We start from the raw sequence: 11,286 nt of genomic DNA, 5'->3' as shown, positions 1-11,286 counted from the left end.
GCTCAAAAGAGCTTTGTCTGTTTTGTTTGGCCCGGCCGGACTTGCTGTGTCCGGCTCGATGGTTGTCGTCACGTACCGTGGGGCGCCCATGCGATCCATAGATCGATCTTGATTGTCTCTCCTTAGCCTCCAATATATCTCGCAAGTCCGGAGCGTTCCCCTGTGGCCTTGTGCTTTTCGAGCGATGCCGGGGTACGGGTCTAGTGAAGGGCCTAGAGGCCTCTCTGTCGCGACCACGGGGTGGTCGGTAGGGCTGGAATTCGAGCCGAGTCGAGCCAGCTCGACTCGACTCGCTAAAGCTCATTTTGTTAACGAGCTAGCTCGACTCAACTCGTTACTATAACGAGTTCAAATTCAAGATTGGCTCGACTCGTATAACTCGCGAGCTGGCTCGTTTAGCTTGTTAAGCTCGTTAAATAAATGTCCATAAAACCTACATTATGATAAAAATTAGTATGTATATATTAAACATATACATCACCAAACAGATGCAATTTCCTTGTCACAACAGCAAGGCAGCATGACCACAATATTCACACTTGTGACAAAAACGTGTACAGAAACCAGAAGTACTTAAAAATCCACATAAAAGTCCACTATCACATTGTAGGTAGCTTAACAGTCGAAAATTCATGCAGCATAATATTCCAAGGTTCGCATTACATTAAAGGGCACAAACCACAATTCATAGAGAGATAGGAAATTAAGCATAAGTTGCAGCTGCGGCATCAATGTTCAATTGTTGATGATCAATCATCCATCCATCACATGCTGCTAGCATCTACCAAAACTCCAAAAGGTCTTCCACTCCCACATGTCCAGCATCCCATATACATTTATTTTGAGTACCTGTGCAAATTGAAATGCCAAACTAGATAAGATTTCGATAATTAATAGCTATTACCAATCAAACATATAAGAATTTGATAATTACAACCTACTAGCAAGAAATAGATTAGGCAGCAAACTTGTCATTCAAGAGCTTGCCACCTCACTCTTAGGAAATGGTATGAATTCAACATCCTCCTCCTCATCCTGTACATGGAAACAACGAATGTCATGCAGGTTAGACACAATATTTGTATGGAAAGTAACAGAAAGATTGATAACAAGACTTACCACTATTATTGGTGGTTGATTGTCCTGGTGTGAACCTCGTATGAAGCTAGAGGCACATACTAATGCCTCGACCATTGCTGGACGTAGAGAACTCCGGTAATCATCAAGGATTCTACCTCCTGTAGAGAAAGTTGACTCGGAAGAAACACTAGTAGCCGGTATAGTCAAGAATCTACGTGCCATCTTGGATATAACGGGGAACCTATGAGCATTCACCTTCCACCAATCAAGTAACACAAATGTTGTGTCTTCGGGATCTACATTTGCTTCATCCAAATAGAGGAGCAATTCTGATTTAGATGCTTCTGTAGCTGTTGCTTGTAGATAGTTCCGAAAACCACTTGGTCGTACTGTGGTTGTTGATGCCCTTGATTGCATACTCAAAGACGTACCTCCAGTATTTTGAGTAGCAGAATTCTTTTGGCGATACTCAGCCTCATAAGTGTCATATAGGTCGTACAACTCCTTTCTAACCTCAGCTTCCTCCTCACAGCCCTTGGTTTCACCATAAATCTTTCTAAAACAGTAACCAACAAATCTCATCTTCCACCTAGGATCTAAAACAGTAGCAAGAACCATAACATTGTTTTTCTCCGCCCAATACTTATCAAATTTATCTATCATTGCGTACGCCATAGCTGATAGATGCTTATCTTTAGAATGACATGCAGCCACTATCTCCATTTTGACAGTCACTATATAAGGGTAAAAGATACTTGCAGTAGGGTATACAGATCCTGATAACACCTTAGTTATCTCAGCAAATTGCGTCAAGATTGGTTGCACCTTGGAATACATATTCCAATCTGCATGAGAAGGCTCCCACGTGTAATTCATATCAGAGTCTGCATATTCATGAAAAACAGGCCTATAGGGAGTACAAGAATCAAACATCTTGTATGTTGAATTCCACCTTGTTGACACATCTAGACATAATCCAGCCCCAGGTTCTATATTCAGTGTTTTACAAACTTCAAGGAATTTATACATGCGACTAGGAGACTTCTTCAAATACTTCACAGTTTCCCTTAGCGAGCTAATAAAAGCTTGCAATGGTTCCAAACCATCATTCACTACCAAGTTGACTATGTGAGCACAACAACGAACATGAAAATGTGTGGAAATGAAGCCAGGTACTTTCCTTGCAACAAACTTGTTAATCAAATTCCTCACAGCTCCATCATTATTTCTAGCATTGTCAACTGTGATTGAGATGACCTTGTCCTCTATTTTCCATTCACATAAACATTCAAATATTGCTTGAGCTATGATGCTTCCTGAATGTGGTGGATCTAACTCAATAAAGTTCAGGACACGACATTGCATAACCCAATCGACATCTATGTAGTGAGCGACCAAAGCCATGTAGGAGAGATTTTGATTTGATGTCCACAAGTCACTTGTTAAACAAATATATTTGACATCCCTGAAACTCTTCTTAAGAAGTTCCTTCTCAGATTCATAAACCTTGATACACTCTTTTCTTATGGTCTTTCTACCAATGAACTTATATGCTGGATTCATATGTCTCATCAAGATATTAAACCATTTGTGTTCTACCATTCTAAAAGGATAATCATGTGCAATTACCATCTTAGCAATGATCTTACGAGTTTCTTCAGGATTATATTCAGTGCAAACAGATGTAAGTGATGAACCCGGCTCGAAGTTGAGTGTACCTTGACCTTGTGATTTTCCCCTCATGAATGCTCGATATGCTGGACATAAGTCATTGTGCCTATTAAGACTAGTAGTCTGCCCCCCTTGTTTGTAAATAAATAAATCTCCACAATAGTTGCACTTGGCCTTTTCTTTCTCTTCCCCTTCAACTGGAACCATGGTAAAATGCTGCCAACATTTTGAACGCTTTCCTCTCACCCTCTTTTTTTCACCTTGGGAGACACTGCAATACCCTTTTTCCTTCTACGGCTCTTCTTCGGCTCGGAGGATACACCATCAACTGGCCCATGTTCTTGCTGGCCCTCACTTCCAGAATCAATCATCACATGTGGAGGTAAGCTTTCCTCAGACATTTCATCATCCATATCAAACTCATCCTCTTCATACTCATAATCACGATTATCCTACACATAAAGAAGGAAATAGAAATCAAAACAAAACATATAAGAAACATAGCAGCAATCCTAATGGCTAATGGTTTTTCTTTGGAGATGTAATGTACGTGTGACATGTGCATCAGTACATGCCCAACTGCAGTGGGCAAACGAGTCAGAAACATAGCAGCAATCAAGTACTTCAAATTCTTCAAGAGATTTTGGCCACTAATTAACAAGTATATACGAGAGCACATGTACTGTATATAGTCAAGACAAAGGAAATAATGCAGGAATTTGATTATTGCTCTACAGGCGTTGGCACTACAGCAACTTCTCTGGAGCGTGCTGGCTCTGTGCACTTGTGTGCCCGTGTCCGGGCAGTAGCAGATGCCGGCGAAGCAATGGGACCAGATCGCCTCCTCTTTGCGGCCTTCGACTCCGAGCTTGGTGGCTTCCGCATGGTCACCGGCGGCTCGCCGCTGGTTCGGACAGAAGAATGCGAGCATATAGATCAGTAGTAGAGAAGTAACTAAAGGAAGAGAAGGATGAGATGAGCAGTGCTGGAAGGAAGGGTCCTACGCATGCACCTAAGAAGCACAGGCCGCTCGCCGGAGAGGTGGGGTTGCAGCGTAGGTGCGGCACCGCCGCCGTCGAGATTCAGAGGAGAAAGAAATAGAGAAGGAAGGAGCGGAAACGACCATCTATAACATCGCCAGGGATGGAAAGGAGCGAAATCGTCGCGCGACGTATGAGTATCCTAGATTCCTCGGCGGCTGGGCCTTGGGCGGCTGGGCCTTGAACGGATGGGCTGAGTGGATAACCTTTTTTTACCAAGCTTAACGAGTTATACGAGTACTCGTGAGATTGGCTCGTTTAACTCGGTCTATAAACGATCTTAAAATAAAGCTCGGCTCGACTCGTTATTCTTCGAGTTCGAGTCAATTCGAGTCGAGTCACGAGCTACTCGTTTAGCTCGCGAGCTTCGAGCTTTTTTTCCAGCCCTAGTGGTCGGTCAGCCGTATTGTCTCCTGGTGATGCGGGTTCATACGCTTCCTCCTCTAATCAGGGGAGCAGCTTGCGTTTAGGGTAGCTTTTGGAGGGGCATTCGAGCTCATGCTCTTCGGCCGCGAGGACTTCAGTCCATCTGTCGGCTAGCAGATCTTGATCAGCTCTAAGCTGTTGCTGCTTTTTCTTGAGGCTGTTCGCCGTGGCCATAAGCCTGCGTTTAAAACGCTCTTGTTCGACGGGATCCTCAGGCACGACGAATTCATCATCGTCGAGGCTTGCCTCGTCTCCGGAGGGAGGCATATAATCCTCTACCTCTTCTTCTGCCGCTCTCTCATGAGGCCTGGCGTCTCCGTCCTCCTGTGTTGCATCTTGCTGGATTGTCTTCGGCACTGTCCGGTGTATTATTATCTCCGGTGCCGGAGTCTTCATTCTTGCTGTGGCGGGACTTAGAGCGGCGCCGCTGACGCCGGCGCTTGGGCTGCTTCTTGGAGGGGTCATCCTCCGCTGTTTCTTTGCCATTCCCATCCTTTGGGATATCCACCATGTATATGTCATATGATGAGGTGGCTTTCCAGTGCCCAGTAGGCGCTGGTTCTTGGTCGTCTTCGGTATCGTCGTCCATACCGTCGATGTCTTCGGAGTCGTAGTCTAGCATGTCGGTTAGATCGTCGATAGCGGCTCCCAAGTGGGTGGTGGGTGGGCTTTGAATTTCTTCGTCGTCCGCATCCCAACCATCCTGACCGCAGTCCGGCCAGGGCTCTCCTGATAACGAGAGATACTTTAGCAAACTCAAAATGTTGCCAAAAGGTGAGTGTTGAAAGATGTCCGCTGCGGTGAACTCCATGATCGGCACCCAATCGGATTCGATCAGAGGGGGCGCGGGAGGTTCGGAGTCCGGCAAGGAGTCCGGCACCTCGGAGTCATGAGCTTCATGAGGGACAAGGTCATTGGTCGGCTCTATCGTCGTAGAGGTTGCAGCTCCTGAGGCGGTGTCTAGCCATCCGTCCTTGACCTGCGCAGCCGGCTCTGAATTGATGATCGGAGCGGGTTTGAGTGCGGCCTCCAGGGTACTGTCCGGCTGCAGAGCTAAATCATGCTCGCCGTGACAGTGCGGCACGCTCGGCTGTGGCTCGAATCCATCGAGGATCAAGTCCCCGCGGATGTCGGCCGTGAAGTTCAAACTTCCAAATCTGACCTGACGGTCAGGGCGTAGCTTTCGATCTGCTCCAGTTGGCCAAGCGAATTGGCCCACAGTGCGAAGCCGCCGAATACGAAGATCTGTCCGGGGAGAAAGGTCTCACCCTGGACTGCGTCGTTCATGATGGTCGAAGAAGCCATCGAGCCTATCGGTGACGACACAGAGGAACTCTCAATGAAAGCACCAATGTCGATGTCAAAACCGGTGGATCTCGGGTAGGGGGTCCCGAACTGTGCGTCTAGGCGGATGGTAACAGGAGACAAGGAACACGATGTTTTACCCAGGTTCGGGCCCTCTTGATGGAGGTAAAACCCTACGTCCTGCTTGATTAATATTGATGATGTGTGTTACAAGAGTAGATCTACCACGAGATCAAGGAGGCTAAACCCTAGAAGCTAGCCTATGGTATGATTGTTGTTCGTCCTACGGACTAAAGCCATCCGGTTTATATAGACACCGGAGAGGGCTAGGGTTACACAGAGTCGGTTACAATGGTAGGAGATCTACATATCCGTATCGCCAAGCTTGCCTTCCACGCCAAGGAAAGTCCCATCCGGACACGGGACGAAGTCTTCAATCTTCTATCTTCATAGTCTTGGAGTCCGGCCGATGATGATAGTTCAGCTATCCGGACACCCCCTAGTCCGGAACTCCCTCACATAGCCTTTCGACTTTCCATGCGAAACAGAAGTGTTAGCACGATGATGTTCATATGAGGATTTTGATCCACGTGAGGAATTTGATCCATATGAGGACTTGGATCCACGTGAAGAATTTGATCCATATGAAGATTTTGATCTGGGGTTCCTATTCTTCATGGGTGGTGTCATGATGACATTCACCTGAAGATTTTCAAGGCATATTTCAGGAACCCAGATTTTCTTCATAGGGGGACCGTTCCTGCAGTTAGTTCCAACATATCGAGCAAATACTTCACCATTCTGATTCTTAAACAGTTTATAGTTGGAGTCAAATGACTCATTAGAGGAATATGAAGAATCACAAGTAAAGCCAAATAAAGTGCATGGGTCTACAGGAGGTCTTGTTGCAGCAACCCATGAGGTTTTGGGATACCGCTCAGGTTTCCAGTAGGTCCCATCAGCATTGAGTTTCCTTTCAAAGGCAATACCCTCTTTCCTAGGGTTCCTGTTCAAGATCTGCTTTTTAAGCACATCACAAAGAGTCTGATGCCCTTTGAGGCTTTTGTAAATGCATGTCACATACAATTCCTTCAGACCTGCATTATCGTCAGTGATACTTGTGGTATCCTCAGATGAGGAAATTATGACCACAGAGACAGTTGAAGAATTTGTAGCAGTATAAGCATTTGAACATTCAGGTGATGAATTAGCAGATTCATGCTCAATGCATTTTAAACATGGTGGAATAAGTTCTTCCTGAGCGGAACTTATCTATTGAGCAAGCAATGAATCGTTTTCCTTTTGAAGATCTTCATACCTCACTCTTAACTTCTCAAGATCTTGCTTTCTCTGAAGAAATTCATAAGAAAGTTTCTCATGATCAATTAAGAGAGTGTTATGATGATTTTGAAGGTTGTCAAACTTAGTCTGAAGTCTTTGATGATTATCGGTCAGAGACCTGGTTCGATTCAATTCCTCACCCAACAGGTCATCGCTTCTATCTAGTTGATTTTGAATCTTTTCTAAAGCCTTCTCTTGTTTAACAGAAATTCTAGCAAGTTTGGAATAGCTAGGCTCAAGATTGTCATCAGATTCATCCTCACTAGAGTCAGAGGGGGAATGTTTAATTACCTTGGCACCTTTTGCCATGAAGCAATAGGTGGGAGCTTAGTCACCGATGTTCTTGTCAGTAGAGTTGGGGAGGTCATTTTCTTTAGTGTTGAAGATGGACTTGCTGACATAAGCAGTAGCGAGGGCTAAGCTCGCCACACCAGAGTCTGACTCCTAAGATTCCTCCTCTTCCACATTTTCCTCAAATTCAGCTTCAGAGTCCATTTCCTTGCCAATGAATGCCCGGGCCTTCTTGGATCTGCTCTTCTTGTGAGATGACGACTTTGAAGATTTTGATGATGAAGACTTTGAAGATTTCTTCTTCTTCTTTGAGTTATTAGAATCATCATCTTTGTGCTTCTTCTTCTTTGATTCCTTTTCCCAAAGAGGACAATTAGACATGTAGTGACCAGGTTTCTTGCATTTGTGGCAAGTTCTCTTCTTGTAGTCATGAGACGAGGAATCATCATTTCTTGAAAACTTTCCAAAACAACCGTGGTGAGAGAACTTCTGGAATTTCCTCACAAGCATTGCTAACTCCTGGCTTAGTTCTTCAGGATCACCAAGGCTGCTACCAGAGTCTTCAGCTTCAGACTCAGAGACTGCCTTGGCCTTCAGTGCACATGATATTCCGTAGCTCGGTCCATAGAGATCTCTCTTCTCAGCAAGATGGAACTCATGTGTGGTTAGCCTCTCGAGGATATCAGCGGGATCTAGTGACTTGTAATCATCTCGTTCTTGAATCATCAGTGCGAGGGTATCGAAAGAGGTGTCAAGAGATCTCAGCAATTTCTTCATCACCTCATGATCGGTGATGTTAGTGCCACCAAGTGCTTGAAGCTCATTTGAGATGTCAGTGAGGTGATCGAAGGTTTGCTGAACATTTTAGTTGTCGAGTCTTTTGAAGCGGTTGAAGAGATTGTGAAAAACATCAACTCGGGAGTCACGTTGAGTTGAGACTCCTTCGTTGACTTTGGACAACCTGTCCCAAATCAGCTTGGTAGTTTCCTTTGCTCAGATGGCCACATATGATATTCTTCGCCTGAGAATCAAGTTGCTTGAATCTCTTCACATCAGCAGCATTCACAGACGGAGTGATTGAGGGAACACCATTTTCCACAACATACCAAAGATTGTTATCAATTGCCTCAAGATGCATGCGTGTCTTGTTCTTCCAGTAGGGGTAGTCTGTCCCATCAAAAGTAGGACACCCAGCTGAGACCTTGATCATATCTGCAGTTGACATAACTAAAACTCCAGGTGATTAAACCAAAATCACACAGAACAAGGGAGTACCTTGCTCTGATACCAATTGAAAGTGCGTTACGTCGACTAGAGGGGGGTGAATAGGCGATTTTTATAAATTCTTCACTGAGGAATTTCAGGGTGAGGAAATTCCTAAGCGAAGAATTACTTACAGCAGAATAAGTACTCAGGTATAAGCATAACAGAGCAACATCATAGTCTTCATGATGAATTGAAAGACGAAACACAGAGTACATAAAGCGTAAACACAGGATAATAGGATGAAGACAAACTGACTGAAGAAATAGGATTGAGGAATTAGAGAAAGTCTTCAGTCAAAGTCTTCAAACAGTAATGATCAGGTTCATCAACACATAACTGACGAAATGAAAGGGTTGAGGAAATAGAACCAGTAGGCTTGGTGAAGACAATGATTTGGTCGACCAGTTCCAACTGCTGTGACAGTTGTACGTCTGGTTGGAGCGGCTGAGTATTTAAACTCGAGGACACACAGTCCCAGACACACAGTCCTCACCATATTCTCCTTGAGCTAAGATCACGCAAATCTCGCTCAACAGTAGTGGTAAGTCTTCACAGGTGACTTCCAAACCTTCACAGACTTGGTCACTCGGTGATCCACAATTCCTCTTGGATGCTCGGACCATGACGCCTAACCATCTGGAGGATACACAGTCCTCAAAGGTAACAAGCATCGGTTCCACATAGGAACAATCTCTTCAGTGATGCTCAATCACTTTGGGATTTGTAGGTTTGGGTTTGGGATTTGGGTTTTTCCTCACTTGATAATTTTCGCTCAAAGTCCTCGGAGGATGGGATGCTCTCAAATGACAAGTGTCAATTTCTCTCGGAGCATCCAACCAGCTAGTGGTTGTAGGGGGCGGCTATTTATAGCCTAGGGAGCAGCCCGACATGATAAGACATAAATGCCCTTGGCTGATATGACCGTTAGGTGGGTAGATATTTTAGGACAGCTGGCGCGTAGCACAACAACGGTCGGATATTTGAGGTTTGAATTCCTTAGGGCTATCATGTTCCTCACTGTGTAGGCAATTCACACTGGCGAATTCCTAACTCCTCAGTCAGAACAAATTCCTTAGAGACCAGAAGATCTTCGTCTCTGTCACTAAAGAAATTGACTGAACTGATATGAGATTTCCAATGGCTTCACTCGAAGGATTGGGTAGGTGTAGGATTTTGAGATGAGCATCACTTGGAAATCAGTTTCCTTAGTATTACCTCGACCCCCTTTAATAGTACGGTGTTTCCTATGACTCAAGAAAGAGAAACTGAAACTATGAAAACAAAAGTCTTCACGCTTCATAATCCTCGCATGAATATCCAAGTCTTCGAGGTCACACCAATTTCTTCATTTTCAAAGTCTTCAGGAGAACCAAAGTCTTTAGTTGAAGACATTCATTTTTAGGGGTCGGCTTTCACTGTAAATATCAAACTCCTCATCGACTTATAGAGCATGTGTACACTCACAAACATATTAGTCCCTTAACCTATAAGTCTTCAATACACCAAAATCACTAAGGGGCACTAGATGCACTTACAAGCATCACCCTTTAATGAGAAAGGAAACAATTTAAGGATATAATAATAGCGATTTTTTTCCTCATGAATGAATAGGGTGGCTATATCATCCAATTTAGTAAGATGTGCCACAACAGTTTCAGATTCATAGCCACAGAAAGGATCAGAATCGACCAAAGTAATTAACTGATAGAGAATTCATAATCCTTATCAGTAACACAAATAGGTGAAGTAGCAAAAGCAGGGTCATATTTCATTCTAGCATTCAAAGTCTTGTCTTTCAGCTTAGCTAACAGTTTCTTAAGATCATATCTATCATTGCAAGCAAGAAAGTCTGTAGCAGTTTCCTCATCCATAACATAATCGTCACGTACAACAGGCAATTCATATCTAGGGGGGGGATCTTCATCATCACCTTCATTAATATCATCAGTTTCAATAATTTCATTCTCTCTAACCCTAGCAAGTTGTTCATTAAGAAATTCACCTAATGGCACATTATTATATAGCAGAGAAGTAGTATCATCATAAGCATCATGCATAGCAGAAGTGGCATCATCAATAACATGTGACAAATCAGAATCAATAGCAAGTGTAGGTGTCGCAAGTTTACTTAAAACAGAAGGTGAATCAAGTGCAGAGCTAGATGGCAGTTCCTTACCTCCCCTTGTAGTTGAGGGAAAAATCTTGGTTCTTTCATCTTTCAAATTCCTCATAGTGATCAACAGATATAAATCCTAAGTGACTCAAAGAATAGAGCTATGCTCCTCGGCAACGGCGCCAGAAAAAGGTCTTGATAACCCACAAGTATAGGGGATCGCAACAATTTTCGAGGGTAAAGTATTCAACCCAAATTTATTGATTCGACACAAGGGGAGCCAAAGAATATTCTCAAGTATTAGCAACTGAGTTGTCAATTCAACCACACCTGAAAGACTTGATATCTGCAACAAAGTATTTAGTAGCAAAGTAGTATGGAAGTAACGGTAACGGTGGCAAAAGTAACAGTAGCAGTTTTGTAGCAATCATAATAGTGGCAACAGAGAAGTAACTAAGCAAAGATCAATATGTGAAAAGCTTGTAGGCAATGAATCAATGATGGATAATTATGTCGGATGTAATTCATCATGCAACAGTTATAACATAGGGTGACATAGAACTAGCTCTAGTTCATCAATGTAATGTAGGCATGTATTCCGAATATAGTCATACGTGCTTATGGAAAAGAACTTGCATGACATCTTTTGTCCTACCCTCCCGTGGCAGCGGGGTCCTATTGGAAACTAAGGGATATTAAGGCCTCATTTTAATAGAGTACCGGACCAAAGCATTAGCACTTAGTGAATACATG

At 43.8% G+C, this 11,286-nt stretch overlaps 1 protein-coding gene across 2 annotated transcripts; it reads right to left on the bottom strand.

Moving 5' to 3' along the window:
* Window positions 1-684: 684 nt before the first annotated feature.
* LOC123136102 (zinc finger BED domain-containing protein RICESLEEPER 2-like) lies at window positions 685-3,104 on the bottom strand. 2 transcript variants are annotated; one of them, XM_044555389.1, is made up of 3 exons: window positions 1,120-3,104; window positions 942-1,035; window positions 685-849 (listed from the first exon to the last, which is right to left on the bottom strand). In XM_044555389.1, the coding sequence occupies exons 1-2, from the start codon at window positions 2,956-2,958 to the stop codon at window positions 976-978; spliced, it is 1,899 nt and encodes a 632-aa protein (XP_044411324.1). In that variant the 5' UTR covers window positions 2,959-3,104; the 3' UTR covers window positions 685-849; window positions 942-975. The 2 variants fall into 2 exon arrangements, with proteins under 2 accessions (XP_044411324.1, XP_044411323.1); XM_044555388.1 differs by having other exon boundaries at window positions 938-1,035; window positions 1,120-3,103.
* Window positions 3,105-11,286: the final 8,182 nt, after the last annotated feature.

Source organism: Triticum aestivum, chromosome 6B, assembly GCF_018294505.1.
Source record: "Triticum aestivum cultivar Chinese Spring chromosome 6B, IWGSC CS RefSeq v2.1, whole genome shotgun sequence".
In the NCBI taxonomy this organism is placed as follows: domain Eukaryota; kingdom Viridiplantae; phylum Streptophyta; class Magnoliopsida; order Poales; family Poaceae; genus Triticum; species Triticum aestivum.
Note: the sequence above shows the minus strand (reverse complement) of the source record. Positions and strands in the feature narration are given on the sequence as shown.

Excerpts from the sequence above, each read along its gene's own strand:
- LOC123136102 (XM_044555389.1), bottom strand. The coding sequence starts at position 2,958 with ATGGTTCCAGTTGAAGGGGAAGAGAAAGAAAAGGCCAAGTGCAACTAT. Across the intron at positions 1,036-1,119 it reads ATCAACCACCAATAATAGTG|GATGAGGAGGAGGATGTTGA; the intron begins GTAAGTCTTGTT and ends TTCCATGTACAG.